At 34.1% G+C, this 24,008-nt stretch overlaps 1 protein-coding gene across 1 annotated transcript in view; it reads left to right on the forward strand.

The window, feature by feature from the left end:
- Window positions 1–24,008, forward strand: part of BAZ2B (bromodomain adjacent to zinc finger domain 2B) — a 165,489-nt gene that overhangs the window by 120,154 nt on the left and 21,327 nt on the right. Inside the window, exons 20-25 of the mRNA XM_044669110.1 lie at window positions 3,588–3,842; window positions 5,517–5,731; window positions 7,975–8,049; window positions 9,133–9,376; window positions 14,745–14,807; window positions 15,890–16,034. Coding sequence (XP_044525045.1) covers window positions 3,588–3,842; window positions 5,517–5,731; window positions 7,975–8,049; window positions 9,133–9,376; window positions 14,745–14,807; window positions 15,890–16,034 — 997 coding nt within the window. The remainder of the gene's footprint in view (window positions 1–3,587; window positions 3,843–5,516; window positions 5,732–7,974; window positions 8,050–9,132; window positions 9,377–14,744; window positions 14,808–15,889; window positions 16,035–24,008) is intronic.

Consider the following 24,008-nt stretch of genomic DNA (forward strand, 5'->3'; position numbering starts at 1 on the left):
GAGTGCTCTTATGGTTCCATGCTTACTCCTCGCTTTTGCTTCACTAGGCACTATGGATTTTCTCTTTGCTTCCAGTTTCTAGCTTGAGCTGGACTCCTCAACTGAAATGCAATCATTTCCCCATAAAAGGAAGAAGGATCTCTGCTACCTCTTTTTCACTCAGGAACTTAAGCTTAATTCTTAGGGAATAGAGGCCCTTTAACTATTCACCATCTCTCTAGGAAAGACTCTAATGCTTATTTTCTCACATATAGAGAGAATGTCTGTTGTCAGTCTTGGCATAATAGGCTTTTCCTCTCCAAAAGGAGAGTTCTCCCTTTCCAACCAGGAGCCAAATTCTTTTGGATCATTAAAAGGTTAGCTAGCTAAGTAGTGTTTACAGTGATTGAGACATCTTAAATTTTCTATTTCTGTTTCCCAGGGACAGGATCTGTGTCCTTAGCTTCCATCCAACTTAGGGCCACAAAACCATCATAACAGAGGTCCTTTTCCCCAAAACCTGTTTCAGGAAGACTGCTCAAAAAATTCCTCAGAGATATGTGGCTCTACCAATTATAGTTTTTGTTTCTTCTGGATCCCCTTAATTTTTTGGGCCTTCACACATACAATAAAATGAGTGGACACAAAAGCATAAACCCAGAGAATAGGGTAGTTATTTTCTTTTTCCTTGGTCATTCCTACTTTTATTATATATATGTGGCATTCTGCAAAGCAGCCTTACAATTAAACGAATCTTAATTTTTATAACAGCAATCATTAATAAGCAGAACTTCATCAGTTCTTGTCATCAATGTGGATGTCATTACCACTACAAGAGATCTCATCCCAAAAATATCTTTTCATTCTGTGGAATTTTTGTCCATGTTCTCCCATAAATCATCTTTGGGAGATTTTGGGACATGCTAGAAAGCTTCTCCTTGATAACTTAACATTTCATGAGGACTAGGGATATCCTTTGCTCTTGCTACATGATCAGATCACACCTCCTTTTTTGAGCAAGCATTTCCATAATAATGACTTTTACACTGCTTCTCATATAAAGTTATCCCAAGTAACAGCTCCCTTATATTTATCATTTGTCTCTTTATTGCCTTTGGGATAATCCACAATTTTGAATTTTCAGTGATTTTGTTGAACATATCAGTTCACAGTAAGCATATTGGGGTTAAATATATAGAAACAAGAAGATAAATATGTAAAATCATGGAATCAGAAGTTATCTTAAGATATGATTTGGTCTTTCCTAAAGTGAATGTTAGGGGCAAATAGTTAAACTTTTCTTGAAAACTTTGACCTCCCTCACTCTTATGTTTATCACCATTAAAGTTAAGTAATCCTTATTTGAAACCATCCATAATATCTTCTGCTTATTTGTTCTTATTTAGACCTCCTTCAGAAAAATGTAACTTGGACAAAGAAATTAAAATTTACAAATAGAACATCAGATGAAGGCTAGATGCCATCTCAACAACTGATAAGCTTTTTGTTCAGTCTTTTCAGTCATGTCCAATGCTTCATTACCCCTTTAGGGGTTTTCTTGGCAAATATAGTGGAGTGGTTTGCCATTTCCTTCTCTAGCTAATTTTAAAGATGAGGAAACTGAGGCAATCAGGGTTAAAGATTGCTGAGGGTCATACAGCTAACAAGTGTCTGAGACTGGATTTGAACTTGGGAAGATGTCTTCCTGACTCCGGGGCCAGCATTTTATCCACTCTGCCACCAACTTTATATGACATTAAATAGACATCTTTAGAAGTAGCAACTTATTGTGTCCTGGCAGTAATTCATAAGGAGGTATTTTTCTTGTGACTTCAAGAGACATGATTTAGGAATAGAGGATGTTCCTCTTCCCATACTATCATTACATGATGTTCATCTAAAATATGAATAATAATTCCTTGAAAGCATCAGTAAATACAAAGAGCTCTTATTTCACCATCATATTAAAATCCCTCTGCATTTCAGTAGATTTTTTTAAAAAGTCACCTCCTGGTGTCCACTCTTTTGGGAGGATTCTCAGAGCAGTTCTAGCTTTCGCTGCTACTAAGCCACCATCTTGGCTCCACATTGGTGTCCAGTGATCTTTGAATGACAGCTGTACAGTCTGACACTGAACCAGTTTTCTTGCTTAACAGGACCTGTTAGAGCCTGTTAGAATCTGTTATAGATTCCTAGAACTGTGGTAACCTCCACCTCACTCAAAGGCATAAATATAAATTCCAATTCAGTAGGCATCATATTTAGTTAACATTTGGCTTCACTGCTGTTTTTATAGCTCTGTTTGGCAAGTAGTAATCCTTCAGAACAAGAGTTCTTAACACTTTTTGTGTCCCAGACACTTGCCAAACTGCTGAAACCTATGGATCCCCTCTGAGAATAACATTTTTATATACATAAAATCAAATAGAAGAATATTAAGGAAACCAATTATTGAACTACATTAACAACACTTTTAAAAAAATGTATGGACTTCTGGTAAGAATACCTGATTTACTACACTTTTTGTGGTGGCAAAGAACTGGAAACTAAAGAGATGTCCCTCATTTGAGGAATGGCTAACAAATTGTGGTATATGATAGTGATAGAATACTATTGTGCTATAAGTAATGATGAACAGAATGATTTCAGAAAGAACTGGAAAGACATATATGAACTGATACAAAGTGAAATAAGCAGAACTGGGGGAACATTATACACAGTAACTGAAATATTGTGGAATGATCAACTATGATAGACTTTGCTACTAACAACAATACAATGATCCAGGACAATTCTGAGAGACTTATGAAAAAGAATGCTATCCACCTCCAGAGAAAGAATTGTTGGAGTAGAAATGCAAATGAAAACATAGGATTTATCACTTATTTATTTAGGTATATGATTTGGGGTTTTGGTTTTATAAGATTATCCACTTACAAAAATGAATAATATGGAAATATGTTTTGTGTGAAAATACATGTATAACCCAGAAAAAAATTTCTGATTTTAAAAAAAAAAAAGAATACCTGCTTTAAAAATATATTGGTAGTTCCTGTGTGTAATGTAATATAAAAAATATACTCCAAGTTACCTGTTTTTTTTAAAGGCCACTGACTGCTAGTTTTATATTGACTATGAACTATAGTGGTTAAAATCACTGCAGTAATTGCTGGAAATGCCTTCTGTTAATAATCAGCCATAGCATTTGTGAGGCCAACATCATTTTGGTCAATTCTCTTTCTCATGAAATCACAAGATCATCAGTCTATACTGTTGTCACAAGGGTACTCAATACAAATCTAGATATCTTGTAAATGGATACCAAAAAAATGTAGATGGATTAGTTTGAATCACTCATCATGGTTAGAATGACAGTAGCATTTGCTATGTAGACAGATGACAGCATTTTTGTTCTCATTTACAGTGATGGAAGATAGTAGGTAATTTTCTCTATTATATTTAATTCATACAGTCCACAAGCTATTGAAATACTGGCACCTTAATAAAAACTCCTAACTGTTCTTTTCACAGAAGCCTAACTTTAAAGCAAAGGCTGATTTCTGTTCAGAATGTACAATCTCGCTGACATTTTGTCCTTCTGTTTCCAGCCTTTGCCAGAGTTACCACGTATCCCCGGACTTGTTCTCTCTGGAAGTACATTTTCAGATTGCCTCATGGTGGTACAATTCTTGGGAAATTTTGGTAAAGTTCTAGGCTTTGATGTGAACATTGATGTCCCAAACCTAAGTGTTCTTCAAGAGGGATTACTGAATATTGGTGACAGCATGGGTGAAGTACAGGACTTACTTGTAAGGCTCCTCTCTGCCGCTGTCTGTGATCCAGGTCTAATAACAGGATACAAGGTAAACACACATGCACACACACATACACCCAACCCTTAACAATTTTAAACATCAGCTTAAATTGATTATTTTTTTTTGTGCATCAGCAGCATTAGATTATGCAGAATGAATAAATAACTATTTTAATTAGTTCCTGTAACTCTCAAGATCATGCCATGGAAAACTAAGTATTCCATGCTAAATAACTCTTAGAATTCTTTGAAATCTGAACCCAGATAAGCCCATCCCAAACAACCCTCTATGGAGAGCAGTGGTTCACAAAGGGTTTGCTTTTTGCAAGAAGCCTTTGCTGGCCTCCATCCACCCACTTCTCTACCCCTAGTCTTTATTCTGAGATTACTTTAATTTACACTGTATATATGTATTTTGTATGTACATAGTTATTTTCAGGTTGTCTCACCCATTTGAATATGAATTACTAGATAGCAGGAACCATGTTATTTTTGCTTCTTTTCTTTGTGTCTCCAGCACTTAGCATAGCTTCTGGCACATAGTAAGCACTTAATCAATGTTTGTTGGATGAATGACTGCCTCAAACTCATGTGCTACACACCCACACAACCCTGCACTTTCACATTCTCCAGGTCCAACCCCAAGCTGCCTTGTCTTTTGCAAGCCTTGGGAGACATAAAGAAGAAAATGAGTGGGGGTGAGGGAAAAAACCCAGATAACAAATGGGTCTAGAGTCAGACTGCCTGGGAAACCTCCCTTCAGTGTGCCATAGTTCTTCAAAGCAAAGGCTACTGTTCTCTGAGCTAAAAAAGTTAAATAAAAAAAAATTAGGAACCACTGATATAGAATCTTGACTAGGTAACTCTAATTTCCATGACCTTTAGAATACCCTGTTGGGATGAGGATAAGCACAAGTTCTCCTAGACCAAACTATATAGCTTTTATTATCCTCTAATGCAATTAGCAGTCTTGGGATCATCTGGAATTAGTCTGGAATCCCGTTGAATAATTGGGGCAATCTAGACATGCTAGGGCCACTGACAAAATATAAAGAATAGCTTTATTTACTTGGACCTGAAGTGCCAGAGTTCAACAAGAACCATGACAATTTTAGATAAATGTAATTATATATATATATAATTTCTATTGGACTCACCACATTTTAGGATGGAAGCACAACATGTGTGATCAAGCTCGAGATAAGCAATATCTAAACATTCAAATAAATCCATTATTCAAATAATTCTAATATTTTTCAACTGTAAACAATATTCTGAAAAGGAGGAGTCACTAGAATACCTAGTCCTTTTGATCCTCCACCTATCATTTCATTCTGTGGACCAGATGGGCAGTGAGGAGGCTGCAGAATACCATGTGCTTAACAAGCACCATTATCCACATCTAGGACAATCCAAAATATAGGAGCTTGCTGTGGTTACTAGGAGCATTTTTAGCAGCAAGTGCAGAAATTTACCTACAGGAAGGTTTCTGACCTCTGCTAAATGAAGTGTGAGTGTGTTCATATAAACACATACATATATATACAGAGAAAGCACACATGCTAGGCTGTTCACATTTTTCCTGATTTCTCCTATGTTTAATCCCTTCAAGAACAGGAGCCCCTTGTGCAGGATATATAGATCATAATCCTAGCATGTTTATATTGTAAAAGGTTATATTTTTAACTGTCCCATGACTAATTTTAAAAAACTACTTTTACAGGCCAAAACAACTCTTGGGGAACATTTACTAAATGTTGGCGTCAATCGTGACAATGTTTCTGAGATCTTGCAGATTTTTATGGAAGCCCATTGTGGACAAACTGAACTTACAGAAAGCCTAAAGACAAAAGCTTTTCAAGCACACACTCCAGCTCAGAAAGCATCAGTACTTGCTTTCCTCATTAATGAGCTAGCATGCAGCAAGAGTGTTGTGAGGTGAGAGTACCCTAACCACTTTCCTAGGATTTTATATTACAGTTCATTGTAATGGTTATTTCTTGCATTTTTTTCTTTGACATTTATATTCATTTGTTGGCTTTTTTAAAAAATACATTAAAATTAAAAGATATTTAGTGTGGACTAAGTATAAGATTATTTGTGATTTAATTGTTTAAAAGTTAATTTAATTTAATTTAATTTAAAAGTTATTTAATGACTAAATTTAATTTTAAATTTAAATTTATAAGATATTTGGTGTGGACTAACTGTATAAGATTATTTATTATTTAATTGCTTTATTTCATTGTGAGCACTGACCATCCCAAGAATTGTCTTTCATTATTAGGAGACATGAGAGGTGTACCTCCTGTCTCTTCACTCCTTAATTTACTTGATGTTTTATGAGATCTAATAACCATAATTATCCTCCTGTGGAGCGTTTTCATTTAGCAACTGTGGATGTTCTCCTAAAATTGTCATACAGACTAGATATAAACTATCTATTTAATAAGTCCATATTTTTATTTGACTTCTATTATATAATCAGAGTAGCAAACAAGTTTGTACTATACCTATGCTTACTATTGATAACTTGGATTAATGCTTTGTGAAAGTAATTAAAGGAAAGCTAGCAGGCTCCAAATATTCCCTTTCCTGAGAGTTCCCAATGTGAACCATAAGTTCTAAGTTCCAAAAACACAGGAATTCCCTTGATAGATCAGACTGCTGGTGGTCCATTTAGGCTAATAGTCTTTTGCTTTCCTCATCTTTGAATACTCTATATTTAAGAACTAGTGATTTTCTACCTTGACATCAGCTTTCAAGTTTAGATGATCATTTCTTATGGTTCTGTCATTCACAAATTTGTTTGAACCATTTTTAATCCATTTGTAGTCTGCCAATACCACTAGACTGTGGTAATCAATTCCATATCTTTATTATCATAATATTTAACATGATAATGACTATTGTGATATTTACTATTATTTCCTTTTTCTTGTTCAAAACTTTTTAAATTTGAAAGAGTCCTTCTTCAAAACCTTAATGATGCATGCTTAGAGGCCAAGTCCATATTCACTTTATCCTTGCCATTCATGATTTTTAGATTTCAGTCATATCCCATTCCTCCATCCTTTGCTTTCTGGGCAAAAGATGAAACCAAAGTATGCAAGGCTAAGTATGTTTATCACCTTTGTGAGTCTAAATTTTTGTGTAAATACATTCTCAGCCATACTCTTGAATTGTCACAGTTTTTCATCTGTTTACACTACTTTGGGATAATTATCTAAGCTTAATATATACACTGATATACACTAATAATAGTGTATTAACACATAGTAGGTGTTATATAAATGTCCCTTTTTCCTACTATAGAGTGTTATAAGTGACAGCACCATAATTTCCAAAGAACATAACAACTATAAGGTTTCAAAGAGAAATCAACAATTTTGTGCCAGAAGGTGCCTAACAGCTAATGATAACATCATAATAAGTCAACAGAAATGAGATGAATAGTTTTCATTGATGTTGTAGGGCAATTGTAATCAGCTGGCTTTTATACAGGAAGGAAAAGGAAGTGATACTAATTATTTTATATCATTGCCACTGGTTACTGTGACATTCTAGGTTTTAGTGTAAGCATATAATTAATTACATTCAAGAACTGACAACTTCAATAGCACAAATTTTATACTGCATCATGATAGTGCATAGTGTGTGTGTGTGTGTGTGTTAAAGGGAACCTCCTGGATGAGGAAACTGTATCACTGAAGGTTAGAATTTCCCAGAGAATTAAGAGGTTAAATAACATGATTAAGGTCATCAGAGGCAGAACTTTATCTGGGCTGTTGGTACTCCAAAGCCAGCTCTCCATGTATATTTAGTTTTTAAAAGGATCTGGGCATGTGATCTTATCAGTGTAGGAAACTCCCATTGTGGAAACTTCTTCCACCAAAGAGGACCATCAATTCTGAAACTAATATTCTTAAAGAATTTCCACGGAGTACTGAGAGCTAGTACAAGTCAGAGACAGCATTTGAACTGAGATCTTACTTATAACTTCAAGACAGACCCTTTTTCCCACTACCATGTTGCCACTCACTATTCAGTAATGAAGTGTATTTAGCATATATGTGCATATATGATACACACACATGTGTTTATTCATTTGTCAAAAGTCATAAACTTTATAAATAGAAAAATAGTAATATCTGATATTATGTCCTTTTTTATATTGGCAGTGAAATTGACAAGAATATTGATTATATGTCAAACTTAAGAAGAGATAAATGGATGGTTGAAGGTAAACTTCGCAAGTAAGTTATATTTCCTTAAAATTAATATTCTGAGTTTTTATGCAAGTTTTTCAATAAGAGCAGTAATTCGCTGATATCGAATTCAACTGGCTCACCTTCGTGTAAAAATTAGACATAGAAATGATTAATTTAAATGAGATAAACTAAAGATAGCGAAAACCCAGGAATTATTATTGCACATAAGTAATTATATGATTAAAATAGATCATATAATCATAGATTTCAAATTTGAAAGGGAACTTTATAGGACACTCTCATTTTAAAGATGGGAAAACTGAGGCCCAGAGATGTAAAATATTTGCCCAACGTCATGAAAGTATTTATTAAATAGTAATGACAGGAATGAATTCAGGGCATCTGAGAATAAATCTAGTCCTATCCAGTCGACCACTTTCCATATTTATTACTATTGGCCTTCCTATCTTTAAATTATTTTTTAAAAGTTTCATATTTTAAAGTTTTGTGGTTGCTTCTGACATGAATGTTATCTCCTCATACCAATTAAATTTTCTTTTTTTCTCTTATTGTTTAGCATTTTAGGTTTATTTTTGAGAGGCTTTATCAAAGTCCAACCTTAATTTAAAATCGTAACTTATTTTTCTACCTAATTATTAATAAAATATTAGAAACATGCTCATTATGTGAAAAGGATAGCTCTTCTGTAATAACTGAAGAGAAAATTATTCTTAATATAGAATATAAAATAATATAGAATGGGAGTTAAGTTTACTATTACTTTTTCATTCTTATAATTAGGACCTTACAGAGTTTTTCATCTGTTTTAATAGTGTTCCCTTATCCCTGGGAGATATAATTTTTTATATTTTAAACATGTTTTAATTCAGTAAGTGAGATACCTCAAATAATAATGAGTTTTAAATAGAGGAAAATTATCAACTTGATATTTGCTAGTTCTTCAGTTTCCATTTGTCTAATTTTTATTTGTAAATTATTTCTAGCAAAGAGCTAAGTACATTGAAATGAATTCATATAATGAATGGCTTATCCTTTTTTAAGGTAGCTTTCAGATAGGTTTACTCTTAAATGATGATGTTTTTTGTTTTTCTTTTTTTACATTTAAAGACTCAGAATCATTCATGCTAAGAAAACAGGGAAAAGAGACACTACAGGTGGTGGTGAACTTGGAGAAGAACCACATTCCTTGGGTACACCTACTACAGGACGTAAGCGAAGACGGAAAGGGGGAGATAGTGACTATGATGATGACGACGATGATGATAGTGATGACCAAGCTGATGAAGAGGATGAAGATGAAGAAGACAAAGATGACAAAAAAGGAAAGAAAATAGATATTTGTGATGATGAGGTAATAAAATTTAAAAGACTATGTTGCATTATATAAATATGGCAATTGTTCTTTTTATTACTTAGCTCTGTAAGAATTTATTATAGAGCTTTATAGATTCATCTTTAGTTTTATTACTTATAAGTTATTATTTTTGGATAGTACTTTATACTTTTTAAGAGTATTTTCACATACATGCTGTCATTGTCAGATTTGATCTCTGATGCAAGAACTCCTGCCAGTAGTTCTAGCTCTAGTTGACATCTCTCTCACTCTGAGGCTGCTTATAAACTATATAAAAAAGTATGAGAATTATTCTTCTCTAGACCAGGATTTAAGTTGTCCCATAATACAACTTGTGGTTAGTTTGTGTTTTGTTTTTTTCAAGTAATGAAAGCCTGAGTAAATCTTAATCTTTTTGGCATAACAGTTCAGCTCTGGATGGGAGCTCCAGTTACCTCGGCCACATTCCCAAAGTTATGTTTTCTTATTAAAAGATTTGTTTGGGGTTATACTGGGAAGTAAACCAGTGAACACAGGTTAAGAATCACAAAGAAGCCCTTAAAAAGGCAGTGTTCTGAGGAAGAGCAAGGAGAAACTGGCATATGAGAGACTCTTCTAGAATTCAGTCCTGTCTCACCAGAACTGGTATTTTGGAAACTGGGCCCCAGTAGTACAGAAAGCATCCAACCAGGGGTGGGATGGGAAGTAGGAGGGAGAATGAAGAGGAAAGGAGGCCTGTTAGGCACAGGAAGACAAGACTTAAGGGTGTAGAAAGGTTGTGTTTTCTTGTTTATTTTAGGAAATTTCATCACAAGAAATCTTAGCAATAAATTAGGTTGTGCCCCTCCTTATGAAAAGAATTCCTGAGTAAGTTGTCATGGTTTGGGGAAACTCCAGTGTGTCAATAAACCACTCCACTGACCAGGCAAGGAGGAGTTGCTCAAGTTGAATAGTTTTGAGAAGAGTAGTGCATTCATCAGGGGTGTATTTGGGTTATAGTGGCTCAGACAATCCAAAATTTGCCCAAGTTAATGCTCAAATTCAAACCTGACTCATAGTAGAAATTCTATAATATTTTCTAAGAACCTATCTTGGAGTTTTGAGTCAGGTTAACTCAAGAAATGAAACCAATGAATATCCTAGTCATAGTCTAGTCAAGGGGATTTGCTTACAAAGGTGAGAATTATTCATTTGAGATTTTTGAGCATTGTATTTGGTTATAGGGGGTAAAAGAAGGGAGAAAGAACAAAGACAAGAGTCTGGTAGTGTTATCATATAGATATATCCTATATTTTGTTCTCAGAGTCTTGAGGCTTCAAAGGGAATTTCTCAAGTTTCAAGTCATCATGAGCTTTTAAAGGGCTTCATGGTAAAATAAAGAATAAAGGTGGCAATGTTTGTACATGAGTTCAATTTCAGAATTAATTAAGCCAGGGGGCATTTCGGTAGCTCTGTAGACTAAGAGCCAAGCCTAGAGACTGGACATACTGGGTTCAAATTTGCACTCACTTAATTCCCATTGCTTAGTCCTTACCATTCTTCTTCCTTGGAAACAATACACAGTATTGATTCTAAGATGGAAGGTAAGGGTTATTTTTAAAAAATGGAATAATTACTAGTGTACTTGTGCTTTTATGAATTTCCTAGCAAGCAGTATCATTTTATTTATATACAAAAAGGAAGTATTGGCACTTTCATGTGCAGAAATCTTAAATAGTAAATATTTTTATGAGAAGGGTCAGAGTAGCCATAAATCAGATATTATGAAATGAATTACATCAGTCAGTTCAGCAGGATCTGATGTAGCCATGTATTTCTTAATCTACTATATAAAACTAAATAAAAATTAACATGTTCAGCAGCCATGATACAAAGGAGAAGAGGCAATAATTAGAATGTCAAGATTTTAATCTTAGTTTCTCCAGTCAGGGCTTAAGTAATGTCACTTTGCCCTTTTAGGGTTCAGCTGCCTCATTTGTAAAATTAATACATTAGACCAGATAATACTATAGATCCCTCCCAACTATGATCCTAATTTTTGAAGATCTTATATACAAAAGTATGATAGAATTGTTAATTTAGTCACCTTCAGTTCTCTTAAGAGTGGATGTGTAAGAGATGAGCAGGCAGTAGAAAGGGATTTTAGAAGCTCTCTATAACGATCAAGCTCCTGTCCCTTGCATTAGGAAGAATATTTAGCGAAAGAAGCAAAGGAATTGACATTTCCCTCTGCCCCTTCCTTCATCTCCCCATTTCTGAAAGAGCAGGCATGAAGAAAGGTAGATGTATGTATTTTCCCAATCAAGATCCAGAAAAATGGTTCTGGGTTTCTTTGAAGTATAAAAAGTCAAGAGACTTAAATAGGAAGCCATTACAAAGTAATGCCTTTCTTAAGCCAAGGGAATGTTGACAACCTATCCATGTGATGCAATTTGCCTCTCTTTTTTATGGTAAATTATCTTTCCACTCCCTAGCCTCCTGTCAAGATGTTAATAAAACCGGTTTCACCTTGTCCTTTCCTGGTTCTTCCAAGGAGGAAGGGCATGAACTTTGTGCCACTTTGTGAGAACTAAGAGTCAATACTGGGTCAGGCTTATGTCTTAGATCTGTATGAGATTCTTCAAGAATGTAACAGATTTATAGAATTTCATTGCAAAACCCTAAGAATTGAATACTTGCTATTCTTAGCTACCATTACAGAGATACACAAAGATAAAAACCATTAACATGGATTTTCTTTCTCTAAGGATTTTCATTATAAAAGGGTAATTGTATCCTAGGCTTCTCTTGGCCTTATTTTCCTCAACTTTAAAATGAGCAAGTTGGACTAGGTCTCTTTTTAGATGATATGAGTATAAAATACCTTGAAGAAACATAATATAGCACTATTTCTGAAACTCCTTTCGCTTTTATTTTGTAATGTATGATGATTTGTGATTTGTATAGTAGTTCACTATCCCAAAACGCCACCTGAAAAATAATTTTGCTTCATTTGACAAGTGCATATATTATTAAAGAAAACAAAAAATCATCTTTTGGCCCATACCAAATCATCTCTTTACAGAATTAGCAATTCTATTTATCACTTAGTAGTACATATGCTTACTGTTTTTTTGTCTTTTTTTTTTTTTTAAACCATACACCTTCCATCTTAGAATCATTAACAATGTATTGGTTCTAAGGCAGCTGAGTGCTAAGGGCTTGGCTATTGGGGTTAAGTGCCTTGCCCAGGGTCATATAGGTAGAAAGTGTCTAAGGTCAGATTTGAACCCAGGATGTCCCATCTCTATGCCTGGCTCTCAATCCACTGAGCCACTTAGCTGCCCTCCTACTGTCTTTTAACTTTTAACATTTTCTTTTTTTTATGGACCTAATCATAAATATAAATATTCAGACACAAAGGAGAAATCAAGATGAATAAGAGGGAAAGGATAACTGCTAGAATTTGATCTTGAAAGAGGAAGGAAGGAATGTTTTCAAGGATACAAGTATTGAGATTAGCTTCAATGAGGAGTAAAAATATACCTATGACTAGAGGGAGGAAGTATCCTGATGCTGAGAAATTTTTTAGAAAAATTTTCCATGGTTACATGATTCACATTCTTACTTTCCCCTTCACCCCCCTCCCCATAGCCGACACGCATTTCCACTGGTTTTAACATGTGTCCTGATGCTGAGAATTTTTAAGGAATTGAGGAAGGGGGAACCAAGGAAGTTTACTTTGGAATTATCCCTTTCTCTTAGAGAAACATTTCATTTTTCTGAGGTGTATTTTTAACCCTAGGGTTCAAAAACTTTATCCTTTACATGCAGTTGGTTTTTTAAAAATCATTGATAAAATTTCTCAGAAGATTTTTCACTTAAAATAGTTTTGTAGTTTCTTATAATTTTTTAAAATAAAACTGAAACATCTCCAATTACTATCAATCAAAATCCTGATAAGGTTATTTCTTTGTGTTAATGAGGGGAGGAAAATATAGTCTGAAACCTGCTTAAAGGAATAGCAAACATCTAGATCAAACTAACATATCCTTGATATTTTATGTGAGTTATTTTTGAAAGCAAAAGCTGATAGTCACTTATTTAGGTGCTTTTTGATAACTGACTCCTACTAATAAGTAAAAGCAAGGACCCAAAAAAATAGCACTGGTGATGCACTTCCTTTTTCTTCTTAAAATCAAGTTTCTGAAATCACATAGACTATGGATAGTTTGAATGGTCCTAGTACAGGGCACCTTGCACATTAAAAAGTGATCGGTAAAGCTCAATGATGATGCACGAATTCACTTTTGCTAGTATTCCTGATCTTCACAAGCCTTTTATTGCAGTAGCAGGACATATACAAATAATCTTCCTGGCCTTTTTGCTTTCGTTTTATTTTTTCCACACCCAGTTTTTTATGTATTTTCTAGTAAACATTGTGGTGACTGAAATGAAACAAGACACATAAAGAAAATCCAAGGTCTTGAGTTACATATAGGCCTGATAAGCAGCTCCTCTGTAAACTAAGAATTTACTGTACTATGGATTCATTAATGTGGTAATGTGTACATCATTCAATGTCAGATTGTTTCAGCTGCTTATAGCTACTTAGATCTAAGCAATAGCCATGAATGGGCTAACTGCATAATCTTTACAGTAATTTACCATTGTTTCCTAATATTTTCTCTCTTTTGTAAGTGTCTTCCTCTCTTTGTCCTGATTGCAATTTTAGAGTAGGAGGTAAAAGATATGGTCAAACAGGAAATGACTTTTCACTGAATTCAGTGACGTACTGAAAGACATATTGGCCTTAGGAAAGCTATTCAGAGTTGGCTGGCTGGTTGGCAAAGCATATAGACTGAAGTACTGGACCATGTCCAGTAAGAGCTGGGACAGAACATCTACTTCAGAATGTATTAACAGCTTGATCAAGAGCAAGTCACTTAACTTTTCTGAGCCTTATTTTCTTCATCTGTAAAGTGCAGATAACAATACTCTTTTAAAAATTGTTGTGAAGCTCCAAAGAGTTAGGACCCATAAAGGCTTTTGAAATCCTTAAAGTTATATAAAGTATCAACTTTTATCAATTTGTTAGGATTACACATGTTACTATGTATGCCTCCCTTGAACCTCTATTACATATTTTGTTATTATTAAGACTGATTACAAATGGAAATATTCTATACAAATTATTGTTTTTATCTAAAACATAAGAAAGTACAATTTTCTTAAAGAAAAACTAGAGAAGAAAAAAGCTAATATGGGCAGAGAGTACTTTATAATTTCCAGCGTGAGCATTTTTATACTTCTACATAAAAGTTTTACATTTATAGCATAACTGCCAAGTTCAGTAGTCATTCTTTTTATTTTGAGAACAGATAAATAATGCTTTATTTTGTTATAGGATGACGGTGATCAAGCAGCAAGTGTTGAAGAGCTGGAGAAACAGATTGAAAAACTGACTAAAGTAAGCACTATTCAAATAAAGTTTGTCGCTTTTTCAAGTTGTAATTGTGTAGAATTACCATTTCTGCATGCTAAATAAAGATATATAAAAATCCTTTCCTTTTGAATAATGGAAATGGCTGACTATAAAGTATTCAAACATTTTAAATACAGGAAGTTTTAAACTCAAGACTGAAACTGATACATGAGATTAGATGTCACAATCTCAAGGTTATTCAGTTGCAAATGATACTAAATTTAAAAATCTGCATAAAATGCACATATATTACACCTTTAATTAAATCAATAAAAAGGCATGTTTGTTTTTTTTCCTATTTTGATATAAGTTCAAAATATTTCTAAAGATATCTATTCCTTGGAAATCAATACCATACAGGTACTATGACATATTAAGTGCTATTGCATATTAATGAATTTAATAATTCCTATTATATTTTGTATTTATCAATGAATTTCACTTCCTTCTGAACTTGAAATTTTAATCTATTGGTTCTTGCTTGTTTTAGCTTAGACTTCAATAGTATAGAATATACTAAGGTGAACTAATTTTAAAATATAAGAATAAAATTTTGTTTTATTAAATGAGCATATCAAATTGATCAACTCAGTAGAACACTAGTTTGTGTAAAGACGTTGCTGATTTCACTACTGTCCACATTACCTAAATTTCTACCACTTTCTAATTAGGAGTTACAGTGCTCCAGTCAGCTTTAATTCACCATGGGCACATTTTTCTATTGCATAATTGATAAGATTTTAACTGCCTCGCCTCAATAAAATATTTGATCCTGCTATATATATTCAAACACGAAAAATGCTTTATAGCATATTTGCTTAAATTAAAAACTAACCTTTTTAATATTAAAAGGGAACAAGTCAGTCATTTTAAAATAATTGCTTTCTTTAAGAGGTGATTGATAATGAAGCTCAACTAAAACTGGGCAAACCTAAACTTTGATTCAGTTCCCTGTAGCTATCTCAGTTTCAATGAAATGAGTAGCAGTTTATCTTAATGTGGATTTTAAAAACAATTGATTTGCATGGGATATATACACACATATATATTTGTTTGTTTTTAAATAGCAACAGAGTCAGTACAGAAGAAAGCTCTTTGATGCTTCTCACTCTTTACGGTCAATGATGTTTGGCCAGGATCGCTACAGACGCCGATATTGGATTCTTCCCCAGTGTGGGGGTATTTTTGTGGAAGGCATGGAAAGTGGTGAAGGTAGGAGATATTAGCCTATTTCAGATCCAAAGAAATAGCTATATTAATATAAACTGGTAATTTCTTTAATCTCTATTATTTTTCTAGAATATTTCATATTTCTTGGAAGAGCTTTATAAAGCTATCAACACCCCAGATATTTTACTTTCCAAAAACAAGGAACCTTTTTCCATGCTTATTCACTTTCAGTACACTCTATTTTCTTTTCTCCCCTCCACCTTCAGACATATTGTCACCAACCACATTTTATTTTATTTTAAAAATATTTTACTTTTTCAATTACAGGAAAAAACATTTTTTAACACTCATTCTTAACTTTTTGAGTTCTAAATTCTCTCCTTTCTCCCTTCCCCTCCCCCTTATTGAAAGGCAAGCAATTTTATGTAGGTAATACACGTCCGGCCTTGCAAATATATTTCCATGTTAGCCAATTGTGAAAGAAAAGTCAGTTGTGAAAGAAAACTCAGACTGAAACAAAGAAACAACAACAACACAAAAAAAAACAAAGTAAAAAATGTATATTTCATTCTCTATTCAAACTTGCTCTGTTCTTTCTCTAGAGATGGATAGTTTTTTTTTTATTATAAGTCCTTCAGAATTTTCTTGGATCTTTGCATTGCTGAGAATAGTTAGACTAACATTGTTTATTGTCATGCAATATTGCAGTTGCTATGAATAATGTTCCCCTGGTTCTGTTCATTTCACTTTGCATCAGTTTAAGACTTTCCAGATTTTTCTGAGAGTATCATCACTCCCATTTTAAATAATAGTATTCAACTCTGTTACCCATTTTAGGTCTCACTTTCTTTTCACTTCCAACTTCTCAAGTATTTGCTCTATACAAGTTAGTTTCAATCCCTCAACCACTCATTCTTTCTTTCCTCTTTTGTAATCTGGTTTTAATTCCAGTTTTTCTACTGAAAATGCCCCAGATTCCCAATATTCATAACAACCATTGACCTTTACAAAGTTTTTGGCATTTGACCCTATTGACTATTCTCTCAATCAGTCAATCACCTAGTACCCATTGAGCACCTACATCATGCTAAATGCTGGGTATACTAGGGCAAACATAAATAGGCCCTGCCTTTCAGGAGCCTCTATCCTAGCCTCTCCTTATTCAAATGTTCTCTCTGCCTCTCCTACATTATATTGTCTTAATTTTCAGGTTTCTCTGACCATTCCTTTCCTGTCTTCCTTTCAGTCTCCCATCTATTAACTATGAGCATTAAATCATGCTAGACCTTTAACCCTTTGCTTGTCTCAGTTTTTCCCTTAGAGGGGGCCAAAGGAAAGAAAATGCTCATCTGTCAGTCTGTTTCTAAGGCAACTCTTTCAAAAGTTTCTTTGTATTGTATCCTATTCATTGTATTCCTCAGATTAGGAATAATGTCGCCCTGATAGAGCATTTCAGGGGGCCACAGTTTGCCCATCACTGCCTTAGAGGATTTATCTAACCTAATGGCTTTAATTATCACTTTAGAGTTGGAAAGAATGTTAGAGATAATTTAGCCCAATCTCCTTGTTTTAAAAGTTAGAAACTGAAGTCTAGAGAAATTGAGCAGCTTGCCCAATGTGCCTGGGCTAGTTAAGTATCAAGGCTTGAATTTGAATACAGGTGCTTTAGCCCAAATTCAGTGCTTCTTTTACCATACCGCCAAGTCAAGAGTTAATAGGAAGCCACTGGAGTTTATTGAGTAGGGAGATAATATGCTTAGGCCTGAATGTTAGGAAGATCACTTTTGTAGCTGAATGAGGAGAGAGGGGAAACCTGAAAAAAAAGAGTCCAACAAGAAGGTTACTTTCTGGGGGCAGCTGGGTGGCTCAGTGGATTGAGAGCCAGGACCAGAGATGGGAGGTCCTGGGTTCAAATCTGGCCTCAGACACTTCCTAGGTGTGTGATCTTGGGCAAGTCACTTTACCCCCATTGCCTAGTCCTTACCACTCTTCTGCCTTGGAACCAATACACAATATTGATTCCAAGACAGAAGGTTAGGGTTTAAAAAAAAAAGACTACTTTCTAAGACTAAAAAAATTATTCACTGATTAGTTTCTAATTTGCATCTGTGGAGTCGGTATGCCTGGAGGTGGCTACACTAATGAAATCACAAGAAAATTGATATGAGGGAATGAAAGCCAGAGTGGCAGTTTCATCAATGGAAAGAAAAGAATGTGTGTAAAAGATTTCAGGGAAGACTGAGCAAAGAATTGTATATAGAAGGTAAAAGAGAATGAAGAGTAGAAGATCACCCTAGCTTAACAAGCCTAGCTGATTAGGAAAATAGTGATTTCATCAGCAGTGAGAATATTAGATAGAGGAAAGGTTTTTAGGGAAAAGATAACGATTTGAGTTTGGGGCTTATAAGATGTCCATGGGATATCAAATTGAAGATGGTTCTTAATAAAACTTTATAAGAGTATACCCACTCTGATATTCATCCTCTGTTACTTGACTTTGCGACTGTCATACATATATATATATATATATGTATATATATATATATATATATCCCTTTGAAAAATCGAATTACTTGGTGAGGTCTCTGTTAAGCAATATTATTATCTTCAGACAATTCCCATTTTTCTTCCTTACTGGAACTGTTTCCTTTTTATGTCTTCCGAATTTCCTTTTTTGAGATTTCATTCTTCCTGGCTAATATCCCTGTAGTATTTTAGTTCATGGGGATAGAGGCCCCTTTGTTTTCTTCTAAACTTTTTCAAATTTGTTTTCCTAAAATGAAGTCAGATTGTCTGACTTTCCTCTCTTTAATCTACAACATTTTCTGATATCTAAGTTGGCATGGTTCTGACCATCTAGTAGATTACAAAAAGAAAACCTATGGGGAAAAGGATAGGACCCTCTATGATCTGGGTAAATGAGGGCCTATATTTTATACAGTGTGCTGTGGAGACCTTCTGATAGTTTCTGAGCATCAGCATCTGTGATCAGAAATATTATCTTCGGAAGAAGGTTCTAAATGATCTTGAGAGAATATAATGAAAATGGGTGGTAGGGATGCCAATAAGAAAATAATTAGCATAATCCAAGCAAGAGATGTGGAAAGCCTGGACTAAAGTAAGTTTATGTGAAAAGAGACAGGGCAAATATTAACTATATTGGTACAATAGAATTAATAGAATTTGGCAGCTGACTATATACGGTGATGGATTAGAGCCCAGAGTCAAAGATGACTTGAACAATTTTAATTTGAGAAATGATAGAGCTATCAAGAGAGATAGGAAATTCCAAAATAAAGGGAGCAAGAATAGGCAAAAATGAGAGCCAGAATGCCAAGAGATGAAAGGCCAAACACAGACAAAAGGATAAATTTGATAAGTTTTAAGAAAAAAAGTCACATGGAAGCATATGGAATTAAGTCCCTCTAGAAGCAAATGGTTGATTGAGCAGGTCATTCTGCCTCATTTTGAAGAAATCATCTAACAAGGTAGACATTTTCAACTGGGCATCATAATTGGGTCATATCAAAGAATGCTTAAATCTTGGCACTCCTCTGAAATGCACATCCATACATGTACTCCAGGAAGCCCTAACAAGAGAGACATATCCTTCTAAATATGGATTAGACAAAGCTTTAATCAGTAGTTGAAAATTAATTTTAAAAAAATCTATCTAATTAATGTGTAGCTATTTGTATTCTATTACACTTAACTCTAAGTTATATACCCTGCTTAAATATCATACTCTTTAAAATGTCTGCATAATTTAAGTATAAAGAAGCTCTAATTCATCTCAGGTAGACTTAAAAAAAACACAGGTACAACTATACACCTGGCAGCAGATTACTCAAATTGTATGGACAATAATGAAAAAAACTACAACAATATTCATAATGTCAGTCTTATAAAATTGAACCCATATAATACTGCCAAAATGTCACAACCAAAATGACTATTTAGGGGAATCAGTGGTAATAAGGGCATGATAATAGTACATGTTGAAACCAATAGTGGCAGATAAATAACATTTTAAAAGCATTACATTTTTGGACCTTCCCCCTAAATCTCTTTAAATGATTAAAATAAATATCTCGTGAATTACGCTTACATAACTTAGGACTTTTACAATTTCTTGATTTTTTTTCCTATTGTTGAGTTATTCATTGTTGTTCTTCAGTTATCTCAGTCGTTGCCAACTCTTTATGACCCCATCAGGGGTTTTCTTGGCAAAAATATTAGAATGGTTTGCCAATTCCTTCTCTACTTAATTTTACAAATGAGAAAACTGAGGCAAACAGGTTTAAGTGATTTGCCCAAGGTCACATAGCTAGTAAATGTCTGAGCCCAGACTGGAACTTAGATCTCTCTAACTCCAGGCCCAGCACTCTATCTAATCCATCACCTAGCTTCTGTTGAGTTGTTCAGATATCCATAAATATTAAAATAAGTCCAAAAGTTGCTGTCTTTAAAGAGATTAATTGATTTTATTATGAGCTTCATTATTTCAACCCATAAAAGATTTTAAGTATTAATTAAAAAAGAAAAGTTTTATGAAACTATGTAACATGCAAAAAGCTTAAACAAAACATTTTAAGCCAACTCTAAAAGGATAATGTTATAATTGTTGCTTCTAACCTGTATCTCTCTCTCTTACTCATTATGGTCACTTTTGGTCTTTCTCTTTTATGTGTACCTTTTGATTCCTTATGATTCTTTCTACTTGTTAACACCCTTATCCCAACCCTTTGATCCCTAAATAAATATAACACATCCTTTGGAGTTTCAAGATCCAAAGTAAAACACTATCATTTGTATTTCAAGTACTTCCTGAATTTCCTCAGACTCTCTCCTGAGATCCTGACAGGTTTGACCTTCTCTTTGTTTGCTCATTATCTGTCAGTTTCTACAGATATTTTTGTCTCCCAAAGCCCTTGTGTAAGCCTGGTGGTTGTAGTCTAGAACAGAGAGCTGAAGCTAACTAACCCCAGAGGTGCAGTATGAAGGTAGAGCAACAGTATAGGATTACCTCCAGGCAGTGTGGATCTCTTGATGATACTCAGAGCTCCAGTTTTCATCAGACAAAGGGTCTTACTTTTGAATCTTAGAATTATTATTTCTTTAAATGAAGTACTTACTATGCAGACAGCAAGTTCTTGTCCTTAGTGAGTACCAGTGTCCATTAGGGGTCTCTTACATTCTTTTGCCTCAGATCTCTTGAAGTGAGAGTTATTCTCCTTTGCTGTGAGTAGTTATTTCTAACCCTCCTCTTCTAGTAGGAGAAAAGGTAATCAGGTAAGTTGATTTAAAACTTAAGTGGTTGATTATATCATGATAAATAAAAAATCACCAAAAATTCTCTTTTGAAGAATTTGGCTATATAGAGCCCCTCAGAAAGGACTTGAGATGCCTACACATCTATGTGTATGTTATAAGTTTATTACATAGTAAAGTGCTATCACAATTCACTTTCAAGTAGTATAGGAAATAATTTTTCTTGTACNCGACTGTCATACATATATATATATATATACACATATATATATATATATCCCTTTGAAAAATCTAATTACTTGGTGAGGTCTCTGTTAAGCAATATTATTATCTTCAGACAATTCCCATTTTTCTTCCTTACTGGAACTGTTTCCTTTTTATGTCTTCCGAATTTCCTTTTTTGAGATTTCATTCTTCCTGGCTAATATCCCTGTAGTATTTTAGTTCATGGGGATAGAGGCCCCTTTGTTTTCTTCTAAACTTTTTCAAATTTGTTTTCCTAAAATGAAGTCAGATTGTCTGACTTTCCTCTCTTTAATCTACAACATTTTCTGATATCTAAGTTGGCATGGTTCTGACCATCTAGTAGATTACAAAAAGAAAACCTATGGGGAAAAGGATAGGACCCTCTATGATCTGGGTAAATGAGGGCCTATATTTTATACAGTGTGCTGTGGAGACCTTCTGATAGTTTCTGAGCATCAGCATCTGTGATCAGAAATATTATCTTCGGAAGAAGGTTCTAAATGATCTTGAGAGAATATAATGAAAATGGGTGGTAGGGATGCCAATAAGAAAATAATTAGCATAATCCAAGCAAGAGATGTGGAAAGCCTGGACTAAAGTAAGTTTATGTGAAAAGAGACAGGGCAAATATTAACTATATTGGTACAATAGAATTAATAGAATTTGGCAGCTGACTATATACGGTGATGGATTAGAGCCCAGAGTCAAAGATGACTTGAACAATTTTAATTTGAGAAATGATAGAGCTATCAAGAGAGATAGGAAATTCCAAAATAAAGGGAGCAAGAATAGGCAAAAATGAGAGCCAGAATGCCAAGAGATGAAAGGCCAAACACAGACAAAAGGATAAATTTGATAAGTTTTAAGAAAAAAAGTCACATGGAAGCATATGGAATTAAGTCCCTCTAGAAGCAAATGGTTGATTGAGCAGGTCATTCTGCCTCATTTTGAAGAAATCATCTAACAAGGTAGACATTTTCAACTGGGCATCATAATTGGGTCATATCAAAGAATGCTTAAATCTTGGCACTCCTCTGAAATGCACATCCATACATGTACTCCAGGAAGCCCTAACAAGAGAGACATATCCTTCTAAATATGGATTAGACAAAGCTTTAATCAGTAGTTGAAAATTAATTTTAAAAAAATCTATCTAATTAATGTGTAGCTATTTGTATTCTATTACACTTAACTCTAAGTTATATACCCTGCTTAAATATTATACTCTTTAAAATGTCTGCATAATTTAAGTATAAAGAAGCTCTAATTCATCTCAGGTAGACTTAAAAAAAACACAGGTACAACTATACACCTGGCAGCAGATTACTCAAATTGTATGGACAATAATGAAAAAAACTACAACAATATTCATAATGTCAGTCTTATAAAATTGAACCCATATAATACTGCCAAAATGTCACAACCAAAATGACTATTTAGGGGAATCAGTGGTAATAAGGGCATGATAATAGTACATGTTGAAACCAATAGTGGCAGATAAATAACATTTTAAAAGCATTACATTTTTGGACCTTCCCCCTAAATCTCTTTAAATGATTAAAATAAATATCTCGTGAATTACGCTTACATAACTTAGGACTTTTACAATTTCTTGATTTTTTTTCCTATTGTTGAGTTATTCATTGTTGTTCTTCAGTTATCTCAGTCGTTGCCAACTCTTTATGACCCCATCAGGGGTTTTCTTGGCAAAAATATTAGAATGGTTTGCCAATTCCTTCTCTACTTAATTTTACAAATGAGAAAACTGAGGCAAACAGGTTTAAGTGATTTGCCCAAGGTCACATAGCTAGTAAATGTCTGAGCCCAGACTGGAACTTAGATCTCTCTAACTCCAGGCCCAGCACTCTATCTAATCCATCACCTAGCTTCTGTTGAGTTGTTCAGATATCCATAAATATTAAAATAAGTCCAAAAGTTGCTGTCTTTAAAGAGATTAATTGATTTTATTATGAGCTTCATTATTTCAACCCATAAAAGATTTTAAGTATTAATTAAAAAAGAAAAGTTTTATGAAACTATGTAACATGCAAAAAGCTTAAACAAAACATTTTAAGCCAACTCTAAAAGGATAATGTTATAATTATTGCTTCTAACCTGTATCTCTCTCTCTTACTCATTATGGTCACTTTTGGTCTTTCTCTTTTATGTGTACCTTTTGATTCCTTATGATTCTTTCTACTTGTTAACACCCTTATCCCAACCCTTTGATCCCTAAATAAATATAACACATCCTTTGGAGTTTCAAGATCCAAAGTAAAACACTATCATTTGTATTTCAAGTACTTCCTGAATTTCCTCAGACTCTCTCCTGAGATCCTGACAGGTTTGACCTTCTCTTTGTTTGCTCATTATCTGTCAGTTTCTACAGATATTTTTGTCTCCCAAAGCCCTTGTGTAAGCCTGGTGGTTGTAGTCTAGAACAGAGAGCTGAAGCTAACTAACCCCAGAGGTGCAGTATGAAGGTAGAGCAACAGTATA

Source organism: Gracilinanus agilis, chromosome 3 (assembly GCF_016433145.1).
Source record: "Gracilinanus agilis isolate LMUSP501 chromosome 3, AgileGrace, whole genome shotgun sequence".
Taxonomy (NCBI): domain Eukaryota; kingdom Metazoa; phylum Chordata; class Mammalia; order Didelphimorphia; family Didelphidae; genus Gracilinanus; species Gracilinanus agilis.